A 26,335-nucleotide genomic window follows, 5' to 3' on the forward strand; every position below is an offset into this window, starting at 1 on the left:
GATAGATCTGTGATTTATTTTGGATATCTATTTATTGCATTGAGGGCATAATGGTGTCCTGTTGTGATTGGACTGTCGGTTTGATTGGCTTATTAATACTTCAAAACACCCAGCCCAGCATACACAATGTAGGTATTAGGTATATTGATCATACTATTTGGGCTACCCTGGAAACTGTCAACAAGTTGCTGTAGACTGATCTGTCATTCTTATTCTGTATATCTATTTAGTACTTGAAGGGTATAATGCTGTCCTTCTGTATAGGATCGTTGGTCTGATTGGCTTATTACCCCTAGGACTGCAAGGCATAATTATAATAGCAATAAACCTAAGATCTGTCATCAGCCTGCTTGTTGACTGTTTCCAAGTAACAAAACATATATGCTACACAGCTCCGTGCAAAAAAAAAACAAAAACCTGGAAAGTGGTTTGGGAACTCCACCAAAAGCTGCGTCCCCTTTCTTTTTGGGAACAGGCCGGATCTCATGAGCACTATATGGTACCCCCGCCACTCTACACCATGTTTGGTGGGATCCACCACTATTCTATAAACTGGTGGCTGTTGGACATTGGAGGTGTGTGACTGGATGAGCCATGTTTGATCTCAGGGAGGATGGTTAACAGACACAATAGAAAATCAGAGGCACAAGAGGTACCTGGCAGCCCCTTATCTCTTCTGAGCAGGAGGAGCTTGAGAGGTCTGTAGAGTAGCGGGAGGTCACGGCTGCAGACATAACGGAGAGCATATCCTCATATTACATGAAAAATGGGCATATGGTCAGTGACCCGCACCTTCCGAGTGACCGTCCTCCCTGCTGACATTGTCTCCTTCTCTCTACAGGTAACCTGGCTCTGTTCTGGTTCTCCCGCCACATCTCACTCTGGGGCAGCATCTCCTTCAACCTGGCAGTGTTCATCAACCTGGCGGTGGCGCTGTTTTATCCGTTTGGGGACGACGGAGATGAAGGCAAGTAGAGTTGTGAATGGAGATTCTGGTCCGTGAGCGTGGAGAGTCTGAGGACGTTCTGTCCTCCGAGATCCTAAAATAATCCACCAACAGCCTGAACCTCACATGTAAAATAATCCAGCAGCAGCTACTATACAGATCCATTATGGAGAGGGTCATACAAGATGTAGGGGGCAGTATTATAGTAGTTATATTCTTGTATATAGGGAGCAGTATTATAGTAGTTATATTCTTGTATATAGGAGCAGTATTATAGTAGATATATTCTTGTATATAGGGGGCAGTATTATAGTAGTTATATTCTTGTATATAGGAGCAGTATTATAGTAGTTATATTCTTGTATATAGGGGCAGTATTATAGTAGTTATATTCTTGTATATAGGGGCAGTATTATAGTAGTTATATTCTTGTATATAGGTGCAGTATTATAGTAGTTATACTCTTGTATATAGGGGCAGTATTATAGTAGCTATATTCTTGTATATAGGGGCAGTATTATAGTAGTTATATTCTTGTATATAGGAGCAGTATTATAGTAGTTATATTCTTGTATATAGGGGCAGTATTATAGTAGTTATATTCTTGTATATAGGGGCTGTATTATAGTAGTTATATTCCTGTATATAGGGGGCAGTATTATAGTAGTTATATTCTTGTATATAGGGGCAGTATTATAGTAGTTATATTCTTGTATATAGGGGCAGTATTATAGTAGTTATATTCTTGTATATAGGGGGCAGTATTATAGTAGTTATATTCTTGTATATAGGAGGCAGTATTATAGTTGTTATATTCTTGTATATAGGGGCAGTATTATAGTAGTTATATTCTTGTATATAGGGGCAGTATTATAGTAGTTATATTCTTGTATATAGGTGCAGTATTATAGTAGTTATATTCTTGTATATAGGGGCAGTATTATAGTCGTTATATTCTTGTATATAGGGGCTGTATTATAGTAGTTATATTCTTGTATATAGGAGCAGTATTATAGTAGTTATATTCTTGTATATAGAGGGCAGTATTATAGTAGTTATATTCTTGTATATAGGAGCAGTATTATAGTAGTTATATTCTTGCATATAGGGGGCAGTATTATAGTAGTTATATTCTTGTATATAGGAGCAGTATTATAGTAGTTATATTCTTGTATATAGGGGCAGTATTATAGTAGTTATATTCTTGTGTATAGGGGCAGTATTATAGTAGTTATATTCTTGTATATAGGTGCAGTATTATAGTAGTTATATTCTTGTATATAGGGGCAGTATTATAGTAGCTATATTCTTGTATATAGGGGCAGTATTATAGTAGTTATATTCTTGTATATAGGGAGCAGTATTATAGTAGTTATATTCTTGTATATAGGGGGCAGTATTATAGTAGTTATATTCTTGTATATAGGGGCAGTATTATAGTTGTTATATTCTTGTATATAGGAGTAGTATTATAGTAGTTATATTCTTGTATATAGGGGCAGTATTATAGTAGTTATATTCTTGTATATAGGTGCAGTATTATAGTAGTTATATTCTTGTATATAGGGGCAGTATTATAGTAGCTATATTCTTGTATATAGGGGCAGTATTATAGTAGTTATATTCTTGTATATAGGAGCAGTATTATAGTAGTTATATTCTTGTATATAGGGGCAGTATTATAGTAGTTATATTCTTGTATATAGGGGCTGTATTATAGTAGTTATATTCCTGTATATAGGGGGCAGTATTATAGTAGTTATATTCTTGTATATAGGAGGCAGTATTATAGTTGTTATATTCTTGTATATAGGGGCAGTATTATAGTAGTTATATTCTTGTATATAGGGGCAGTATTATAGTAGTTATATTCTTGTATATAGGTGCAGTATTATAGTAGTTATATTCTTGTATATAGGGGCAGTATTATAGTCGTTATATTCTTGTATATAGGGGCTGTATTATAGTAGTTATATTCTTGTATATAGGAGCAGTATTATAGTAGTTATATTCTTGTATATAGGGGCAGTATTATAGTAGTTATATTCTTGTATATAGGAGCAGTATTATAGTAGTTATATTCTTGTATATAGGGGCAGTATTATAGTAGTTATATTCTTGTGTATAGGGGCAGTATTATAGTAGTTATATTCTTGTATATAGGTGCAGTATTATAGTAGTTATATTCTTGTATATAGGGGCAGTATTATAGTAGCTATATTCTTGTATATAGGGGCAGTATTATAGTAGTTATATTCTTGTATATAGGGAGCAGTATTATAGTAGTTATATTCTTGTATATAGGGGGCAGTATTATAGTAGTTATATTCTTGTATATAGGGGCAGTATTATAGTAGTTATATTCTTGTATATAGGTGCAGTATTATAGTAGTTATATTCTTGTATATAGGTGCAGTATTATAGTGGTTATATTCTTGTATATAGGGGGCAGTATTATAGTAGTTATATTCTTGTATATAGGTGCAGTATTATAGTGGTTATATTCTTGTATATAGGGCAGTATTATAATAGTTATATTCTTGTATATAGGGGCAGTATTATAGTAGTTATATTCTTGTATATAGGGCAGTATTATAGTAGTTATATTCTTGTATATAGGGGCACTATTATAGTAGTTATATTCTTGTATATAGGAGCAGTATTATAGTAGTTATATTCTTGTATATAGGTGCAGTATTATAGTAGTTATATTCTTGTATATAGGTGGCAGTATTATAGTAGTTATATTATTGTATATAGGGCAGTATTATAGTAGTTATATTCTTGTATATAGGGGCAGTATTATAGTAGTTATATTCTTGTATATAGGAGCAGTATTATAGTAGTTATATTCTTGTATATAGGGGTAGTATTATAGTAGTTATATTCTTGTATATAGGGAGCAGTATTATAGTAGTTATATTCTTGTATATAGGAGCAGTATTATAGTAGTTATATTCTTGTATATAGGGGCAGTATTATAGTAGTTATATTCTTGTATATAGGGAGCAGTATTATAGTAGTTCTATTCTGTACATAGGGGGCAGTATTATAGTAGTTCTATTCCTGTATATAGGGGCAGTATTATAGTAGTTATATTCTTGTATATAGGGAGCATTATTATAGTAGTTATATTCTTGTATATAGGGGCAGTATTATAGTAGTTATATTCTTTTATATAGGGTTCAGTATTATAGTAGTTATATTCTTGTATATAGGGAGCAGTATTATAGTAGTTATATTCCTGTATATAGGGGGCAGTATTATAGTAGTTATATTCTTGTACATAGGGGCAGTATTATAGTAGTTATATTCTTGTATATAGGGGCAGTATTATAGTAGTTATATTCTTGTATATAGGGGCAGTATTATAGTAGTTATATTCTTGTATATAGGAGCAGTATTATAGTAGTTATATTCTTGTATATAGGGGGCAGTATTATAGTAGTTATATTCTTGTATATAGGAGCAGTATTATAGTAGTTATATTCTTGTATATATGGGGCAGTATTATAGTAGTTATATTCTTGTATATAGGGGGCAGTATTATAGTAGTTATATTCTTGTATATAGGGGCAGTATTATAGTCGTTATATTCTTGTATATAGGGAGCAGTATTATAGTAGTTATATTCTTGTATATAGGGAGCAGTATTATAGTAGTTATATTCTTGTATATAGGGAGCAGTATTATAGTAGTTATATTCTTGTATATAGAGGCAGTATTATAGTAGTTATATTCTTGTATATAGGAGCATTATTATAGTAGTTATATTCTTGTATATAGGGGGCAGTATTATAGTAGTTAAATTCTTATATATAGGAGCAGTATTATAGTAGTTATATTCTTGTATATAGGAGCAGTATTATAGTAGTTATATTCTTGTATATAGGGGGCAGTATTATAGTAGTTATATTCTTGTATATAGGAGCAGTATTATAGTAGTTATATTCTTGTATATAGGGGCAGTATTATAGTAGTTATATTCTTGTATATAGGGGCAGTATTATAGTAGTTATATTCTTGTATATAGGGGCAGTATTATAGTAGTTACATTCTTGTATATAGGAGCAGTATTATAGTAGTTATATTCCTGTATATAGGAGCAGTATTATAGTAGTTATATTCTTGTATATAGGGGCAGTATTATAGTAGTTATATTCTTGTATATAGGGGGCAGTATTATAGTAGTTATATTCTTGTATATAGGGGGCAGTATTATAGTAGTTATATTCTTGTATATAGGGGCAGTATTATAGTAGTTATATTCTTGTATATAGGGGGCAGTATTATAGTAGTTATATTCTTGTATATAGGGGCAGTATTATAGTAGTTATATTCTTGTATATAGAGGGCAGTATTATAGTAGTTATATTCTTGTATATAGGGGGCAGTATTATAGTAGTTATATTCTTGTATATAGGGGCAGTATTATAGTAGTTATATTCTTGTATATAGGGGCAGTATTATAGTAGATATATTCTTGTATATAGGAGCAGTATTATAGTAGTTATATTCTTGTATATAGGAGCAGTATTATAGTAGTTATATTCTTATATATAGGGGGCAGTATTATAGTAGTTATATTCTTGTATATAGGGAGCAGTATTATAGTAGTTATATTCTTGTATATAGGGGGCAGTATTATAGTAGTTATATTGTATATAGGGGCAGTATTATAGTAGTTATATTCTTGTATATAGGAGCAGTATTATAGTAGTTATATTCTTGTATATAGGGGCAGTATTATAGTAGTTATATTCTTGTATATAGGGGGCAGTATTATAGTAGTTATATTGTATATAGGGGCAGTATTATAGTAGTTATATTCTTGTATATAGGAGCAGTATTATAGTAGTTATATTCTTGTATATAGGGGGCAGTATTATAGTAGTTATATTCTTGTATATAGGGGCAGTATTATAGTAGTTATATTCTTGTATATAGGGGCAGTAGTATAGTAGTTATATTCTTGTACATAGGGGGCAGTATTTATATTGCAAGTGTAGCAACTACTGAGATTCGTCCAAAACAATGACAACTGGTATTGTGGGTCAAAAATATGCTCAGAGTGGTTGTCATTACCCCCCCCCCCCCCCATACACACTACATTACTTTGCATAGGGTGATAATGGGCATAGGCGGAATCTCCTCTCAGGGTTTATAAGATATGAAATCTGTGATCCATTGTGAGGCATTATGGGAATGACAATCAGTAAAAAGAATAGATTTTGTAACGTACTTTTATATAAAGACTGAAAGTGCGTTTTTACTACACTAGGACACACGCCGCAAACACTTAACCCCTTATAACTCCTGTAATCTCTAAATCTACACATCATTAACCCCTAATCATCTCAGACTGCAGTAATTCATGTGATCAGCCCCCTAATATGTGTGGCAGCATGTGCCCTTCCTCTGCCTGTGGCCCACGTGTCTGAGCAGCCCGCCGAGCCCTCCTCTGCCTCTGGGGCCGCACAGGACAAGCTCACTTTGTCTTATTTGGAGGTCTTCATAAATATTAATCTTGTGTGTAAGGTCAGCGGCTGCCGCCTCGTGTATCGGTGATTGCAGCCGCCACGCTACTCGATGCAAACCACTGTGGTAATGGGACTCACACCTGTCTGATAGATATAGAGAAGTAGTACTGTGCAGTGTCAATATACAGATACTGAGAATTACACCCAGTATACAGGACAGGAGAAGTGGTACTGCGCAGTGTATATATATACACAGAATAATACAGATACTGAGAATTACACCCAGTATACAGGACAGGAGAAGTAATACTGTGCAGTGTCCATATATACAGAATAATACAGATACTGAGAATTACACCCAGTATACAGGACAGGAGATGTGGTACTGTGCAGTGTCCATATATACAGAATAATACAGATACTGATAATTACCCCCAGTATACAGGACAGGAGAAGTGGTACTGTGTAGTGTCCATATATACAGAATAATACAGATACTGAGAATTACACCCAGTATACAGGACAGGAGAAGTGGTACTGTGCAGTGTCTATATATACAGAATAATACAGATACTGAGAATTACACCCAGTATACAGGACAGGAGAAGTGGTACTGTGCAGTGTCCATATATACAGAATAATACAGATACTGAGAATTACACCCAGTATACAGGACAGGAGAAGTGATACTGTGCAGTGTCCTATATACAGAATAATACAGATACTGAGAATTACACCCAGTATACAGGACAGGAGAAGTGGTACTGTGCACTGTACATATATACAGAATAATACAGATACTGAGAATTACCCCCAGTATACAGGACAGGAGAAGTGGTACTGTGCACTGTCCATATATACAGAATAATACAGAGAATTACACCCAGTGTACAGGACAGGAGAAGTAGTACTGTGCAGTGTCCATATATACAGAATAATACAGATACTGAGAATTACACCCAGTATACAGGACAGGAGAAGTGGTACTGTGCAGTGTCCATATATACAGAATAATACAGATACTGAGAATTACACCCAGTATACAGGACAGGAGAAGTGGTACTGTGCAGTGTCCATACATACAGAATAATACAGATACTGATAATTACCCCCAGTATACAGAACAGGAGAAGTGGTACTGTGTAGTGTCCATATATACAGAATAATACAGATACTGAGAATTACACCCAGTATACAGGACAGGAGAAGTGGTACTGTGCAGTGTCTATATATACAGAATAATACAGATACTGAGAATTACACCCAGTATACAGGACAGGAGAAGTGGTACTGTGCACTGTACATATATACAGAATAATACAGATACTGAGAATTACACCCAGTATACAGGACAGGAGAAGTGATACTGTGCAGTGTCCTATATACAGAATAATACAGATACTGAGAATTACACCCAGTATACAGGACAGGAGAAGTGGTACTGTGCAGTGTATATATATATATACAGAATAATACAGATACTGAGAATTACACCCAATATACAGGACAGGAGAAGTGGTACTGTGCACTGTACATATATACAGAATAATACAGATACTGAGAATTACACCCAGTATACAGGACAGGAGAAGTGGTACTGTGCAGTGTATATATATACAGAATAATACAGATACTGAGAATTACACCCAGTATACAGGACAAGAGAAGTGGTACTGTGCACTGTAAATATATACAGAATAATACAGATACTGAGAATTACCCCCAGTATACAGGACAGGAGAAGTGGTACTGTGCAGTGTCCATATATACAGAATAATACAGAGAATTACACCCAGTGTACAGGACAGGAGAAGTAGTACTGTGCAGTGTCCATATATACAGAATAATACAGATACTGAGAATTACACCCAGTATACAGGACAGGAGAAGTAGTACTCTGCAGTGTCCATATATACAGAATAATAAAGATACTGAGAATTACACCCAGTATACAGGACAGGAGACATAGTACTGTGCAGTGTCCATATATATATATAGAATAATACAGATACTGAGAATTACACCCAGTATACAGGACAGGAGAAGTGGTACTGTGCAGTGTATATATATACAGAACAATACAGATACTGAGAATTACACCCAGTATACAGGACAGGAGAAGTAGTACTGTGCAGTGTCCATATATACACAGAATAATACAGATACTGAGAATTACACCCAGTATACAGGACAGGAGAAGTGGTGCTGTGCAGTGTCCATATATACAGAATAATACAGATAGTGAGAATTACACCCAATATACAGGACAGGAGAAGTGGTACTGTGCAGTGTATATATATACAGAATAATACAGATACTGAGAATTACACCCAGTATACAGGACAGGAGAAGTGGTACTGTGCAATGTCCATATATACAGAATAATACAGATAGTGAGAATTACACCCAATATACAGGACAGGAGAAGTGGTACTGTGCAGTGTATATATATACAGAATAATACAGATACTGAGAATTACACCCAGTATACAGGACAGGAGAAGTGGTACTGTGCAGTGTATATACAGAATAATACAGATACTGAGAATTACACCCAGTATACAGGACAGGAGAAGTGGTACTGTGCAGTGTCCATATATACAGAATAATACAGATACTGAGAAATACACCCAGTATACAGGACAGGAGGAGTGGTACTGTGCAGTGTATATATATATACAGAATAATACAGATACTGAGAATTACACCCAGTATACAGGACAGGAGAAGTGGTACTGTGCAGTGTATATATATATACAGAATAATACAGATACTGAGAATTACACCCAGTATACAGGACAGGAGAAGTGGTACTGTGCAGTGTATATATATATACAGAATAATACAGATACTGAGAATTACACCCAGTATACAGGACAGGAGAAGTGGTACTGAGCATGAAAGGAATACTGAATATGACACAATTGGTTTCTTATCTCTCTGCTGGAGGGAAATACATTGTCTCATGACACCAGTTTCGATATTCTGATTATATGTGTGAGCTGTTGGGGGAGGGGGGCAGTAATTTGGTGAAATTGTTTATTGTGAAGTAACTTCCCTGTTCCTTATATACACCCACACTGCGTTCATTCTCTTTTTTCTGTTTTTAGTTTTTTTTCCCCGTAGTCTGATCTTTGTTTCTGGATCACGTCATTAATAGTGAATGGTAATGGGTGTGAATACTTTTGCATATGTATCACTTTAGTTCATCTAAAAATAAAAAAATGATGAAACTTTGCAAATAGTCCTGATTAAAAATCTACCATTTTGTGTATACAGCTCCTGTACCGACCTATGTGTCTCCTTGGTTACAGACTACAAACAAACACGGTGTAGTCTGATCCTGCGGTCATGTGTTACCGTCTTCCATCTGCCCCCTCCTTCCCTTGTCTGTATGGTTTTAAGAAGAGGGAGCGGAGTAATACATGACTGCGTGATCAGACTACACAGCGTTTGCTTGTAACCATGGAGACGTATGGGTCTGCATTGGAGCTGTGCACACAAAACGAAAGGAGATTTTGGATCAAGACTATTTGCAAAGTTGATTTATATTTTTAAGGCATTGGACCTAAAAGGAAAGAAATGGTTTATTTATTACGGACGCCACGACATACGGCCGGATCTGTGGTGCCCTGATGTGGTTTTCATCAGGAAGAGTTGCTAACAAATTTTACTGAATTTGCGCAAAGTGGCTGTAACGTGAGCCTCCAACACAAATGTGAACAGAGTAAGGCCCCATGCACACGACCGTGTCCGTATTTACGAGCCGTGCTCCCATTATAAAGTATAGGAGCACGGTCCGTGAAATAAAAAAATAGGACATCTCCTGTTTTATTTTCGTAAATTTTCTGCGGCACGGACACCTCGTAAATATACGGGAAGGTGTCCGTCGGCCATAGAAACGAATGGACCCGTAATTATGATTTTACGGTCGTGCGCATGGGGCCTAAAAGGGGTTTTGTACTTTTCTTTAAAAAAAAAAAAATGTAACCCAATGGGGCGACTATATCGGAAGATTACCGCCAGATTTCTCGTGTGAGAAAGTCACAGATTTTAACGCACGCTAAAGCTGCGCTAAAATTAGCATCTTTTTACATTTCTCAACACTTTCTGAAAGTGGCGGGCAAAGGGGCAGGACTTAGTCAAAAGGGGCGGGGCCTATGCTGAAACGGCAGATTTATCACATTTTATGCCGTAAACCAGCTTAAGTTATGGCGGAAACCTATAGCGGGCGTAGATTGGGATTTCTTTGGACAACCTAAGATGCGCCAAATATATTAAGGCGTGTGCATCTCAATATATTAGGCACATTTTCCGCCGACGCGCATTAGTCTAAGAATGGCGTTTTACGTGTCAGTCTTAATATATTTTCCCCAATGGGTTTCATATGTACATCTTGTTTTTCGCCTAATCTCCTTCCCGCTGCGGGAATGTACATATTGTGCTTGCTCTGGGGTTACCTTGGTAACACAGACTTCTTTGCAGGGATTTCCTGTCATGTGACTTCTCACATGACAGGAAGTTCAGCAGTCTGTTGATACTACCATGGCAACCCCAGAGCAAGCACAATATGTACATTTCTGTCATATTAACAAAATAGAGCGGTTCCTCCTTCTGTCCATTTTCTTCCTTTCGAACACGTCCACCATTACCGCTCCCACTGTTCGGTCATATGCGGTAATGGCGGCCATGTTGGTTACCACCCAGCTTTACCAGAATTGGATAATACTATGAAATTGCTGATCAGAAGAGGAAGAGACCAGGACTTACATTTCCTGTGGCGTTTTTGATTTTAAGCGGAATGTGCCCTTTAAGCCGTTTTTTTGTGGTGTGACACGTTGAGGGTTATAGTCCTACCGCTTATGTTTACCAAGAATATCTACAGAGCAGAACAAGGTTTTCTCCCCGTTTTTTATTTTCCCCTTTAATGAGGTGGTGAATATGAAGCCGGAAGGCGGTTGAAGTATTTTTGCCGACGGGAAAATTGATCAGATGCCGCCTCATAAGAGTCTTGAAGGAAGCGAGATTGACAGGTCACAGTCGCGGGCAGGACGAGGCGCCGGAGCCGCGCACTTTGTCACGTCTGATGTCTGCCTGACATCGCGGCTGGGAGATGATTGTCCCTTTAAATGCTATATATAGTTATTACGCTACTTTTACTTATAGAACCTTAGACTCAATAAAGCCGCGGTGACAGACGAGTGATCGCTGGCGCTGAGGTCCCCGCTCTCGCCGCTCGCTCAATCCCCCTTGTTTTATCTCCCCGGTAATGATGTGATTAAAACTTTTCTCTTTCTCCGTCTGGGGTTTCTCTGTTTTATATCGTTAACAGTATAAATATTTCTCCGTTACGTTTCCATTAGCGAGTCGTTCGCACAGAGTGGAGGTTTACGCTAAAAATACTGCGCCGACCTCACAGGATGTAACGAGCGGGGAAGGTTAATTGGCGACTCAATGGAGGTTGTAATATAGGTCGTGGTAGAATACATAGAAAGCTGCCCATTGAAAGTGGGGATCTGCCGACTGTATTGTGTTTCTGGGGGGCACAGGCTGGATTACATGCCATCCTATTAGAAAACCTCATCCACGTATATTGTACTGTCCATTGCCACGGTTTTCAGTGCGGAATCCATGGCAATTTCACCACATCTGCACATGGCCTAACTTTCCCCCTTCATCATAGGAGCTCAGCTCAGCTCAGCTAAGCTGTTAGGGGGGTGACTAATAATAAGCTTACTGACTGTCTCCAATTACAACCAGCAGAATAGTGAGTGCAGCTCTGGAGTATAATACAGGATGTAACTCAGGATCAGTACAGGATAAGTAATGTAATATATGTACACAGTGACTCCACCAGCAGAATAGTGAGTGCAGCTCTGGAGTATAATACAGGATGTAACTCAGGATCAGTACAGGATAAGTAATGTAATGTATGTACACAGTGACCCCACCAGCAGAATAGTGAGTGCAGCTCTGGAGTATAATACAGGATGTAACTCAGGATCAGTACAGGATAAGTAATGTAATGTATGTACACAGTGACTCCACCAGCAGAATAGTGAGTGCAGCTCTGGAGTATAATACAGGTTGTAACTAAGGATCAGTACAGGATAAGTAATGTAATGTATGTACACAGTGACTCCACCAGCAGAATAGTGAGTGCAGCTCTGGAGTATAATACAGGATGTAACTCAGGGTCAGTACAGGATAAGTAATGTAATGTATGTACACAGTGACTCCACCAGCAGAATAGTGAGTGCAGCTCTGGAGTATAATACAGGATGTAACTCAGGATCAGTAATGTATGTACACAGTGACTCCACCAGCAGAATAGTGAGTGCAGCTCTGGAGTATAATACAGGATGTAACTCAGGATCATTACAGGATAAGTAATGTAATGTATGTACACAGTGACTCCACCAGCAGAATAGTGAGTGCAGCTCTGGAGTATAATACAGGATGTAACTCAGGATCAGTAATGTATGTACACAGTGACTCCACCAGCAGAATAGTGACTGCAGCTCTGGAGTATAATACAGGATGTAACTCAGGATCAGTACAGGATAAGTAATGTATGTACACAGTGACTCCACCAGCAGAATAGTGAGTGCAGCTCTGGAGTATAATACAGGATGTAACTCAGGATCAGTACAGGATAAGTAATGTAATGTATGTACACAGTGACTCCACCAGCAGAATAGTGAGTGCAGCTCTGGAGTATAATACAGGATGTAACTCAGGATCAGTACAGGATAAGTAATGTAATGTATGTACACAGTGACTCCACTTACTATGTGGTATATATATATTTATATAAAATGCTGGACATATACTTGGCACACATGGCAGTGCCCACACTCTCGCTCTCCTGCATCACACATACATGTAGCAGCTGACGTGATCTTTCTATCTCTGCAGGAACTCTTCCTCCGTGGATCTCCATCCTGCTGTGGATCGCTGTGGCCATCTGCACCGCCATGTTATTTATCCTTCCTAAACCATTTGGCATTCGGCCGTTCCTGGTGTCCGTCATGCTCCGCTCCATTTACACCCTGGGCCTCGGACCTACTCTCATATTACTGGGAGCAGCCAATGTAAGGAGGACTTTGATAAGTTACAGGGAGGCGTGCGGATTATATCCCTTCCCCGGCAGCCAGGCTAGTTATACCAGGAGCAGATGGCAGCGAGCCGAGCAGCCGGGGGGCTCAGTAGTCAGCCAGGCTTTCATCTTCTATAGGGAGTGGATACAGAATCCCTCTAATTCTGGATATCGGACGTCTCCCTGTGGCTTTCGAGACTGTATAAGTTGTTCATTAGTTTTCACGTTCTTAACATCTGTCTTGCCTTATGGGGGGGGGATACAATATGTGCAGATTCGGTCAATTACTTGTTGGCAGACCTCGCCAATGTGGCCTCCGTCAGAAGGTCCGAGGGGCCCTGAGGGCCTTAATATAGGGGACACTGATAGACCTGACTGCCACCGGATTGTGCCCAAAACCAATATGACCATGGTGGCTCATACCGTTCATTAAGTAGTTTTGGATACAAGTCGGCCATTTTGCCCTGGCCTAAGTGAGCTGATTTTGACACTCAGACCTTGACTCAGTCTTGAAGGGGCTCTCCATCTAAATCTATAAGACAGAGAGGGCCGAGGTGAACGCCATGCCTCCTTGTCCCTTTTTGTGTCCTCAATTTAGTTGCATTTCTTTTTTTTGAGCTCAAGACCTGAGTAATCGCTGACAGACTGGTTGCTAGGGACGAGCTGCTTGACAACTCTGTTGAAAAGACGGTGGTTGTTAGGCAGAGTATCCATAGCAACCAGACTGTCAGAGGTGACTCAGCTGACTGATATTGTGCTGCCACCAGAGAAGGAGGACAGTCCAGATCTTTCTAACAATTCATTTACATTGAGAACTTCTTTAAAGGGGATTTATAACTCTTAAATCTGCCCCCCAATATTGTCCAAACTTGTAATAATATCACAAAAAGAAACACGGATTATATTACACATAGAACTGTCAGTGCCACGTCCCCTGCCACGTCCCCTGCCACGTCCCCTGCCACGATTTATGTACAACCCAGAGCAATTATATTACATAGATATAAAATATCTATCTATCTCTATCTATCTATCTATCCATCTCATATCTATGAATCTATCTATCTATCTATCTATCTATCTATCTATCTATCTATCTATCTATCTATCTATCTATCTATCTCATATCAATTCAATTCAATTCAATTCAATTCAAAGAAGCTTTATTGGCAGGACCAAATACATATTAGCATTGCCAAAGCAAGTAAGAAGTAAGGGAATGAGGGATAGGGACTGAGGGCTTGGGGATAGGGACACATATAGGGTCGGGGTTATACAAGTCCATGGCATATCATGTCTCTCTCAGTCCATGGCATGCAGTGACATATTGTGCCGCTGTGCCCACTGTGGTTTCCTCTTCACCCAGCAGGATGTAGAGTTTCTCTTCCTCTTCCATGGAGCTGAAGTCTGGTAAGAGATCAGAGAGTCTCCTGAAGTGAGTGTCCCTCACTGCTGAGTATTTGGAGCAGTGTAGCAGGAAGTGGGCCTCATCCTCCATGGCCTCCTGGTCGCACTGTTGGCACAGTCGGCTCTCCCTGGGCTTGTAGGTCTGTCTGTGGCGCCCGGATTCGATGAGCAGGTTGTGGGCGCTCAGTCTGTAGCGGCTCAGGATCTGTCTGTCTCTGGGGTTTGGCAGTTTCTCCAGATATGGCGCCAGTTTATATTCCCGCTGTAGACTCCGGTATATTGTCAGTTTCTGGGATGTCTTTATGTCGTTCCTCCAGTCACTGATATATTCCTCTTGGCCTTTGTTTATTGTCTTCTTGATTTCGGCTTTTGTGAGGCCGCGCTGGGTGACATTTTCTTCAGGCCGGGTCAGGGTGAGATGTTCTGGGGGGCCTGGTTTACCTGGGACCCCTTGGTGTAGCAGGGCTTTATGGTGATAGGAACTTTGCCTGCTGCTGTGTAGATGGGCCCAGAATGATAGCGCCCTCTTCTGGATTGTGAGGTGTAGTGGGAATCTGCCCAGTTCTGCCCGACAGGCACTATTTGAGGTGCTCCGATGGACTTGGAGAAGGTGTTTGCAGAATTCTAGGTGGAAGATTTCTGTTGGGCTGGAATCCCACCTTGACCAGTCTGGGTATGTGTCCGGACCCCAGACTTCACTGGCATACAGGAGGATTGGGGAGATGATGGAGTCAAAGATTTTCAGCCAGACCGTCACTGGTGGTTTGAGATGATAGAGTTTTCGTCTGATGGCATAGAAGGTTTTGCACGCCTTGTCTTTCAGAATCTCTATGGCTTGTTTAAAGCTTCCTGATTGGTTGATTTCTAGGCCCAGGTAAGTGTACCTGTCGGTCGCTGTGAGTGTGGCGTTATTTAGTGTGAAGGTCGGGTGCCTGGGGGATTTTGAGTTTCTCTTCTGGAACACCATGATGTTGGTTTTCTTGGCATTGATGGGTAGTGCCCACGTGGAGCTGAATTTTTCTAGGATTTGCAGGTTGTCTTGGAGACCTTTCTCGGTTGGTGATAGTAACAGAAGGTCATCTGCATACAGCAGGAATTTCACCTGGGTGTCATGGAGGGCGAGACCTGGTGCTGAGGAGGATTCCAGAGCTGTGGCCAGTTCATTGATGTAGATGTTGAAGAGCGTTGGACTGAGGCTGCAGCCTTGTCTGACTCCTCGGCTCTGCTGGAAATCAGCCGTTCTTCTCCCGTTCACCTTCACGCTGCATCTGTTCTCTGTGTAGGAGCTTCTGATGACGTCATAGGTTTTACCTCCTATTCCGCTCTCCAGCAGTTTCAGGAATAGGCCCGGGTGCCACACTGAGTCAAAGGCCTTCTTAAAGTCCACAAAACAGGCGTAAATCTTCCCATGCTTTGTATTGTGGACGTGGCTCTTGATGAGGCTGCGCAGGGTGTAGATGTGGTCAGTGGTGCGGTGGTTTGGCATGAACCCAGCTTGGCTTTGGTGGAGGACATTGTGCTGGGAGAGGAAGCGGAGGATTCTCTTATTCAGGATGCTGCTGAACAGTTTCCCCAGGTTGCTGCTGACACACATCCCTCGGTAGTTGGCCGGGTCGTACCTGTCCCCACTCTTGTGGATTGGTGTTATAAGGCCTTGGTTCCAGATTTGCGGGAAGTAGCCGGCACTCAGCACCATATTAAATAGTTTGACTATTGCGGCCTGTATTTCTGGCGGGCTGTGTTTTATCATTTCTGGTGAGATTCTGTCTAGGCCGCTGGATTTTTTACACCTTATGTCTGAGGTTCTCTCTGTTACTTCTTGCAGTGTTATTGGTGTATCCAGGGGGTTTTGAGAATCTTTAAGTGTTTCCTCCATCGCCTTCAATTTTGATATTATTTGTTTTTGTTCTTGGCTTTGTTCTTCTTTCGGGATATCTTTGTAGAGGTCCCTGAAATATTGGAGCCAGATGTTGCCATTTTGAATATGAAGGTTGTTTTTCTTGCAATTTTTGCCCATGTGTTTCCATAATTCCCAGAACGAGTTGTCATGGAGGGCATCTTGGAGTTGGGTAAGTTTGGTGGAGATGTGCCTTTGTTTTTTCTTTCGGAGGATGGTCTTGTATTGCCTCTGTATGTTGCTGTAGGCCTCCTTCAGACCGGTGTTGTTTGGGTCTCGGTGCTTCTTATTTGAGGCATTTCTTAGGGTCTTCCGTACTTCTTTGCACTCACGGTCAAACCAACCGTTAGGATGTATTTCTTGTGGCCTCTTGTAGTCACATCTTTTCAGGTCAGACTTCTCTGCCATGGTATAGAATATATTATTGAGGTCATTTACGGCCTGATTGACCCCTCCTGGGCTTGTCTCATACACCTTGTTGTAGAGGTTGTGAAGCATCTCCTGCACTTCTGGTCTGTTCATTGTCTCTTTATATTTTATAGTTGACGTTTTGGACCATTTATAAGATGGGGGCAGGTTGAAGAGGCCGGTTTGATGTGGTTTTTGTGCAGATGGTTTGGTTGTGGATTTGATGTATAGAAGTAATTGGTTGTGATCTGACAGGTGCGTTTGTGGAGTGACTATGAGTGCGCCAATGTTTGCGGGGTCCATGTCCGTGATGGCATAGTCTACTACACTGCTGCCTACATGGGAGTTTAGTGTATACCTTCCTAAAGAGTCTCCCTTGGTGCGGCCATTCAGTATGTGGAGTCCTAAGCTTCGACATAGATTCAGTAGTTTTTTCCCGCTTTTGTTGACGGTGCTGTCATAGCTGTTTCTCTCTTTCTGTAGGGAGTTATGACAGTCGGCCTCTGCTCCAAAGATGAAGATATTTCCATCATTGGTCAGGTAGTCTTTATCTCTCCCCGTTCTTGCATTGAGGTCTCCGTAGATGAGAACGCTGCCCAGGGTCTGGAAATGGGCGGCTTCCCTTTGTATAATCTCAAAGCTGTCTGGGTTGGAGTACGGGGACTCTGGCGGTGCGATGTACGTTGCGCAGAGATACATGTCAGACTGAGAGGTGAGGATGGAGCTGCCTATTCTTATCCAGATGTGGCTGTCTCCTCGCTTCACGGCTTTGATCTGCTCATGGAGCTCCTCCTTGTACCAGACTAATATTCCTCCTGAACACCGACCCTGCTTGATGTGTTTATTTTTCAGGGCGGGGACAGAGATTTCCCTGTATCCAGTGGGCACCAGGGACTCATTCTCTGTCCTAGTCCATGTTTCCAGGAGGATTTGTATATCGATATTTTTCAGTCTTTGGATGAAGTCTGGATCGTTAATTTTGCATCCAAAGGCTGAGGCGTTGAGGCCTTGAATATTCCAGCTGCTGATTATAAAGGACGTCATTGTGTGTCCATATACCTTGTAATGAGCGGCGCTGTGTAGGACGGGCTGGAGATGTGACTGTTGGATGTGTTGTAGATGTTCTCGTGTTGTACAGTCACATTAGTTTTTTACATAGAGTGCTGAGCAGGGTCTTTAGCATCTCCATGTCTCTGCTCTGCGTGTCTCTGTGTGAGGCAGGGGGTTTCCTCCATGTCTCTGCTCTGCGTGTCTCTGTGTGAGGCAGGGTGTTTCCTCCATGTCTCTGCTCTGCGTGTCTCTGTGTGAGGCAGGGGGTTTCCTCCATGTCTCTGCTCTGCGTGTCTCTGTGTGAGGCAGGGGGTTTCCTCCATGTCTCTGCTCTGTGTGTCTCTGTGTGAGGCAGGGGGTTTCCTCCATGTCTCTGCTCTGTGTGTCTCTGTGTGAGGCAGGGGGTTTCCTCCATGTCTCTGCTCTGCGTGTCTCTGTGTGAGGCAGGGGGTTTTCTCCATGGCTTTTGCCTCTGTTGGTCTGACCTTGGGTAAAGGGGTTTTTCTCCTGGGTGTAGTGAGGTGTGTGGAGTTTGAGGTCTTTTCATTGTTAGTGATGTCTCCATGTTTTGGCTTTGGCTGGTGTGGGGTCCAGGTCTGGGGGGTCTGTTCAGCACAATGTCTTTCAGTTCTTTGGCCAGAAGGCTGACCCCTCGTTTGTTGAGGTGTTTGTCATCATACAGGTGGTGCTGCTCTATGGAGGGGTGTTGTGCCAGGCTGATGTTTGACGTTGAGCTGATGTTCGCTGCCAGCTCTGTGTTGATGGCCTGGGTGATCTCGTTGGGTACATCTTTTCTTGGGAGCACGGATGATATAATTATTTTACTGTCAGGGAACTTTTGTTGTGCCGTCTTTGCTAGTTGGGTCAGTTGTTCTGCAATCTGCTGTTGCTGGTCTTGGAGGTTGTTTGTACCCGTGTGTATAATGAGATGGTTTAGATTGGTAAAATGTGGGTTATTGATGACTGATGTGACTTGTTGGATAGTTGCACAGTGAATTTTACTGACCCTTTTTCCTGGGAAGAGTCGCCGTGAATTAAGGTATTTGCCATTTGAGTCAATTATTAGGACAGTATCAGGACATTGTGACTTGCGGGTGGCTTGTCTGATGCTTGTGTCCTGGGTCCTGCTTGGTGGTGTTATGTGGTGCTGCTGTGGTTCTGTGCTGGAGGATTGGTTGGCGGTCGGCTTTGTACCCACTTGTATCGCTCTGTTTTCTCCTAGTTTGTTTTCATTAATTTCAGGAATATTTATTGGGTTTGGGTGATTTGATGTACTAGCGCCCTGGTCATTGGCAGTCCTTATGTCAGCGCTCTCCCTTGCTCCTAGACTTTGTGTTTGTGGTTTTAGATTTTCTATCTCTAATCTGAGCTTTGTATTTTCTTGTTGCAGCTCTCGGAGTGTACATTGTATTTCCTGCAGAGCTGATGCATGTTCATGTTCTATCTATCTCCTATCTATCTATCTATCTCATATCTATCTATCTATCTATCTATCTCATATCTATCTATCTCATATCTCTCTATCTATCTCTCTATCTATCTCATATCTATCTCTCTCATATCTATCTATCTATCTATCTATCTATCTATCTATCTATCTATCTCCTATCTATCTATCTCCTATCTATCTCTCTCATATCTATCTCTCTCATATCTATCTATCTATCTATCTATCTATCTATCTATCTATCTATCTATCTATCTATCTATCTATCTATCTATCTATCTATCTATCTATCTATCTATCTCATATCTATCTATCTCATATCTATCTATCTATCTATCTATCTCATATCTATCTATCTCATATCTATCTATCTATCTATCTATCTCATATCTATCTATCTATCTCGCTCATATCTATCTATCGTACTGACTGTTGTACTTTCTCCGCACCTCCCTTACCCTATAGATGCCCCCCGCTATTCTTCTGCCTGTATATTAATGTTGCGGGTGTATTCTGTGTTCTCGGCAGCCGCCCGGCACAAGCTGCGGCTTTATATTAAGTGGCGGTCTCACGCTGCCTCTCACGCTGCCTCTCGTGCTGCCTCTCACGCTGCCTCTCACGCTGCCTCTCGCGCTGCCGCCGTTTGGTCTGTTACCTGATTACTTATTGAGCAAATGTCGCCTACAAATACTTTTCATACAGTTGTGGGAAAACAAACCCTATATTTTTCACCGCCACGTACAGAACTTTCAGGCGGAGGCGGCGGCGGTGGCGAGATCCTGTCCGTGCTCAGGAGATTGAAACAGATTTCCAGCTTTGTTTAGTAGAAAAAAAATCCTAAACCGCCGCGTGCGCCCAGATTTTACACGATGAGCCGCGTCCCGTGCCGCCGTTCTTCTATTTATGTCTATAAGTGGCGCTGTCATTTTCATACAATGTCTGGGGCCTGATTCCGTCTTATAATTGTCGCCCTTCCCCCACAGCTGTGTAATAAGGTGGTTTTTCTGGTGAGTTTCGTGGGGAACCGCGGCACGTTCACACGAGGCTACAGAGCGGTGATCATGGACATGGCGTTCCTGTACCACGTGGTCTACGTCATCGTCTGCATGCTGGGACTGTTCGTTCACGAGTTCTTCTACAGCTTCCTGGTGAGAATCTCCGACAACCGCCGGCGCCGCCATGACGGTGTGACCGGAGACGGGGGAGGAGACACATAATAGGATTAGATACACGGCTCAGCAGACAGTATCACACATGATAGGATTAGATACACGGCTCAGCAGACAGTATCACACATGATAGGATTAGATACACGGCTCAGCAGACAGTATCACACATGATAGGCTTAGATACACGGCTCAGCAGACAGTATCACACATGATAGGCTTAGATACACGGCTCAGCAGACCGTATCACACATGACATGATTAGATACACGGCTCAGCAGACAGTATCACACATGACATGATTAGATACACGGCTCAGCAGACAGTATCACACATGATAGGATTAGATACACAGCTCAGCAGACAGTATCACACATGATAGGATTAGATACACAGCTCAGCAGATAGTATCACACATGATAGGATTAGATACACAGCTCAGCAGACAGTATCACACATGATAGGATTAGATACACTGCTCAGTAGACAGTATCACACATAATAGGATTAGATACACGGCTCAGCAGACAGTATCACACATGACAGGATTAGATACACTGCTCAGTAGACAGTATCACACATAATAGGATTAGATACACGGCTCAGCAGACAGTATCACACATGATAGGATTAGATACACAGCTCAGCAGACAGTATCACACATGACAGGATTAGATACACAGCTCAGCAGACAGTATCACACATGATAGGATTAGATACACAGCTCAGCAGACAGTATCACACATGACAGGATTAGATACACAGCTCAGCAGACAGTATCACACATGATCGGATTAGATACACAGCCCAGCAGACAGTATCACACATGATAGGATTAGATACACAGCTCAGCAGACAGTATCACACATGATAGGATTGGATACACAGCTCCGCAGCCAGTATCACACATGATAGGATTAGATACACAGCTCAGCAGACAGTATCACACATGATAGGATTAGATACACCGCTCAGCAGACAGTATCACACAGGATAGGATTAGATACACAGCTCAGCAGACAGTATCACACATGATAGGATTGGATACACAGCTCCGCAGCCAGTATCACACATGATAGGATTAGATACACGGCTCAGTAGACAGTATCACACAGGATATGATTAGATACACAGCTCATCAGACAGTATCACACATGATAGGATTAGATACACAGCTCAGCAGACAGTATCACACATGATAGGATTGGATACACAGCTCCGCAGCCAGTATCACACATGATAGGATTAGATACACAGCTCAGCAGACCGTATCACACATGAGAGGATTAGATACACCGCTCGGCAGACAGTATCACACATGATAGGATTAGATACATAGCTCAGCAGACAGTATCACACATGATAGGATTAGATACAGTGGCTCAGCAGACAGTATCACACATGACATGATTAGATACACGGCTCAGCAGACAGTATCACACATGATAGGATTTGATACACAGCTCAGCAGACAGTATCACACATGATAGGATTAGATACACAGCTCAGCAGACAGTATCACACATGATAGGATTAGATACACAGCTCAGTAGACAGTATCACACATGACATGATTAGATACACGGCTCAGGAGACAGTATCACACATGATAGGATTAGATACACCCGTTATTATATAATATAATTTTTACAATCTTTCCCTTTTTTTGTAGTTGTTTGATCTCGTGTATCGAGAAGAAACTTTGCTGAACGTTATAAAGAGTGTGACCCGGAACGGGCGCTCCATCATCCTGACGGCCGTGCTGGCGCTGATCCTCGTCTACCTCTTCTCCATTATTGGGTTTCTCTTTCTGAAAGACGACTTCATCATGGAGGTGGACCGGCTGAAGGACAGACCCCCGGACTCCGGTAAATAACTGATCTCAGTGGATGTGCGGGGGTCGAGGCTTCTGCTGCCTCACACCTCACTATAGATCTGGTACTGACCCGGAGTTACATCATGTCTCATATTTCAGTCACCTCCAGAGCTGCATTCCCAATTCTACTGGTTGACCTTTTAAGAAGCAGTGAAATACAGCGATAATTTCATTTCCACTTTCAGAAATGTTATTTCACAGCTTAGTTTTAACGGTCATCTGATCTCCCAATTGTCTGGTAACAAAAACATGCAGCTTTGGAAGTGACCAGAGCATAAAACATTGCATAGCTCAAATTAGTTCAAAACAAGAAAAGCAATGTATTTACACAGTATTATTTTGTACCGAGTTTAAGATATATCACATTTCTCTATTCACATCCAGAGCTGCATTCACATTTCTTCTTGTTACCCTTGGAACCAGACAGCAGTTTATCTTCACCCTTCTGTCAGATGTGACCTAACCGCTTAGCACTATCTGGGTAATGGTCATCTAAGCTCCCACAATGCACTTCAACCTGATAGGAAACAGATTTCTGGATGCAGCTTTGGATGTGATTGGAGGAGAAAACTTGATTTTTCTCAAGACGTTATGATTTTTATGATGGAATGTTGTAAGTTGTTTTTCAGAGTTGGGGTACATAGACAATGACTTCTTAAGGCATGTTCACACGCAAAACAGCTGTAAAATACGGAGCGGTTCTCAAGGGAAAACAGCCTCTGATTTTCTGAGGTTTTTTAAGCCTCAAACGTTTTTTTGCCTCAGTTTTTGGAGCTATTTTTCTATTGACACAATGAAAAATGGCTCAAGAAGTGACATGCATTTCTTTTTATGGGCCCTTCATTTTACGCGCCATTTTTTCAAACGGCTGCGTAAAAAAAACGCCCCGTCGGAACGAAACGCCGTTTTTCCCATTGAAATCAACGGGCAGATGTTTAGAAGCGTTCAGCCTCCGTTTTTTCGGGGCGCTTACGGCCCGAAAAACGGCTGAAAATAAGCCGTGTGAATATACCCAACTTTCCCAGAAGCCAATATGAAGTAAGGGTATCAGCCAAAATGGCAGCCATGACCGATCCCCCAGGGGGTTGGCATCCACCCTTCCTTGACTTCTGAACGGCCAACCTGACTTGTCATGCAGTGATTTGTCCCTCACTCCCCAGTCACTGAGTATAAAAGGATATATACCATTCAGGAACCAAGGAAAGCTGGGTGAATTATTTTAAGGCCGCTTTACATATTTTTGCTGTTGTGAGGCCCACTCTATGACTTCTTGCCACCCAGACTCCTGAACGGCACTTTCTATCCAGTTAGACAGTGATGTGCCATGCAGGAACCTGGGAAAGCTGGGTAATCCCTGTAAGTAATGGCAGACATATATTTTTTATCTCACAGCTGAAAAGAATTGGCAGCAGCTCAACGACTAGAGATTTTGGCTTGCTGGCTGTGAATAAGGTCATGGTCCTAGTTCGGCTGTCAGTGAATGGATGGGTTGGTTCATTGGAGCTTCCAGGCATGGAAGGGTTACTGGCGGCCGGCGTTTCGGCAGCACATCAGTCTTGTGAGAAGTTTTTTAATCCCAATAATCTCAGGAGGATTTTCTCAGCCAGCGGCATCTGCTCCAATAACAGCAGGCGGAGAGCTCATGTTACAAGATGCAGCGTGCGGCTTGGACGGGCTACACAAAACCCCTGTGTAGAGACTGCGCCAAAAATACGGCCGCAGAAACCTTCATTACACGCCGTCATGTACGATAACACCGCGCCTATTGATAACCCACACAGACGTGTCATAAAGAGGAAAAATACCCAAAATATACCCAAAAACCTGACCGGACCCATCCACAAGATTATCTATAGGGTTCCGAGATCCGGATAGATCCGTTATCTGAGATTACAAAGGGATTGATTGACTCAGACAGGAGAGATAAATCCAGATCTATAAGATTATTCCTGAATTTCAGAATCCAGATCTCAGAATCAGGGGGGTAAATTGTGTATATCCGATCTAGAACAATAACCTGTAATATTAGAACCGGAAAAATTATTCCAGAAGCAGAAGGATCATCTGGATCTGGGAATCAGAGAGAGAATTCTGGATCTCCGGATTAATTTCAGATCCCAGAACCAGAGGAACAAGTCCGGATCTCCGAATCTGGGATATAAATCCTGGATAACAGATTCAGAATTTTCCCTCTAGTTCTGGATCTAAATTTGATCCGGAATTATCCGAGATCCAAACAATCTCTTTGGTTCTGATTCCAGGAATGATCTTTCTGCTTGTGAGATCACAGGTTATTGTTCCGGATCTGATGTCCAGGATTTACCACCTTAATTCTAAGATGCGGAATTATCTATCTGGTTCAGAGAAAATCAGTTTTGCTCGGAGATCTGGATTAATCTTTCCAGTGTTGAAATGATCTTTCTGGCTCTGAGATCCGGGATCTACTTCTCTAGTTCTGAGAGATCCAGTTTTATCTTCTTTGTTCCGAGATCTTAAGTTTTCTCTTTTGCTTATGAAATCTGGATTTCTCTCTCTAGATCAGAGATCTGGATTTTTATCTTTAGTCCTGAGATCCAGAATGATCTCTCTAGTTTCCTTCTGAAAGTAATCATTTTAGTTCTGGAATAATCTCTGGAGATCTGCTTGTTTCTGGCTCTGAGATCCAGATAAGAACTGGTTCTAAGATTTGGATTTATCTTTCTGTCTCTTGTCTGGATTTTTCTATCCTGTTCTGAGATCCAGAATTATGCATTTTGCTATGAAAAAAACAAAAGATTTTAAAGTCCAATGGATCGTGCTGGATCTCCGAAGGATCGATAAATCCAGATCCACCAGGGGCATAAATCCAGTTCTAAAAGATAATTCCAGATCCAATCGTGACATCCGGTTTATCTAGTTCTGATCTGGATTTATATTTGGGTTCAAAGATTTATCTGTTCTCTAAGATCTAGATTTATTTTTAAGCTCTAACATCTGATTAATATATTTGTCTCTGAAATTATGATTTTTCTGTCCTGTTCTAAGATCCAGAATGATCCATGCGGCTCTAATATCTGGATTTATCATTCTGCTCGAAGATCCAGATATTTTGTTCTAAGATCCGGAATTATCGATCTTGTTCGTAAATCAGGAGTTTTCTCTGCACCAGAAAGATAATTCCAGATCATGCAATAAGAGAAAATTCCGGATCTCAGAACAAGAGCGAGAATTCTGGAATTTAGAACCTGAAAGATAATTCCAGAATTCTCTCTTTTTCTGAGATCCGGAATTTTCTCTCTTATTGCGAGATCCAGAATTTTAATTTTTTTTATTTTTATTGCGAGATCCGGAACTTTCTGTTTTTTTGCGAGATCCGGAACTTTCTCTTTTATTGCGAGATCCGGAACTTTCTCTTTTTTTGCGAGATCCGGAACTTTCTCTCTTATTGCGAGATCCGGAACTTTCTCTTTTTTTGCGAGATCCGGAACATTCTCTTTTATTGCGAGATCCGGAACTTTCTCTTTTATTGCGAGATCCGGAACTTTCTCTTTTATTGCGAGATCCGGAACTTTCTCTTTTT

At 41.0% G+C, this 26,335-nt stretch overlaps 1 protein-coding gene across 3 annotated transcripts in view; it reads left to right on the top strand.

Annotated features, from left to right (window-relative positions):
* ITPR2 (inositol 1,4,5-trisphosphate receptor type 2) overlaps positions 1 to 26,335 on the top strand; it is a 265,480-nt gene that overhangs the window by 218,748 nt on the left and 20,397 nt on the right. For all 3 annotated transcript variants that reach the window (XM_075855774.1, XM_075855775.1, XM_075855776.1), the window contains 4 exons: positions 842 to 967; positions 13,345 to 13,520; positions 20,718 to 20,882; positions 22,573 to 22,768. In XM_075855774.1, coding sequence (XP_075711889.1) covers positions 842 to 967; positions 13,345 to 13,520; positions 20,718 to 20,882; positions 22,573 to 22,768 — 663 coding nt within the window. The remainder of the gene's footprint in view (positions 1 to 841; positions 968 to 13,344; positions 13,521 to 20,717; positions 20,883 to 22,572; positions 22,769 to 26,335) is intronic.

Source organism: Rhinoderma darwinii, chromosome 3 (assembly GCF_050947455.1).
Source record: "Rhinoderma darwinii isolate aRhiDar2 chromosome 3, aRhiDar2.hap1, whole genome shotgun sequence".
In the NCBI taxonomy this organism is placed as follows: Eukaryota; Metazoa; Chordata; class Amphibia; order Anura; family Rhinodermatidae; genus Rhinoderma; species Rhinoderma darwinii.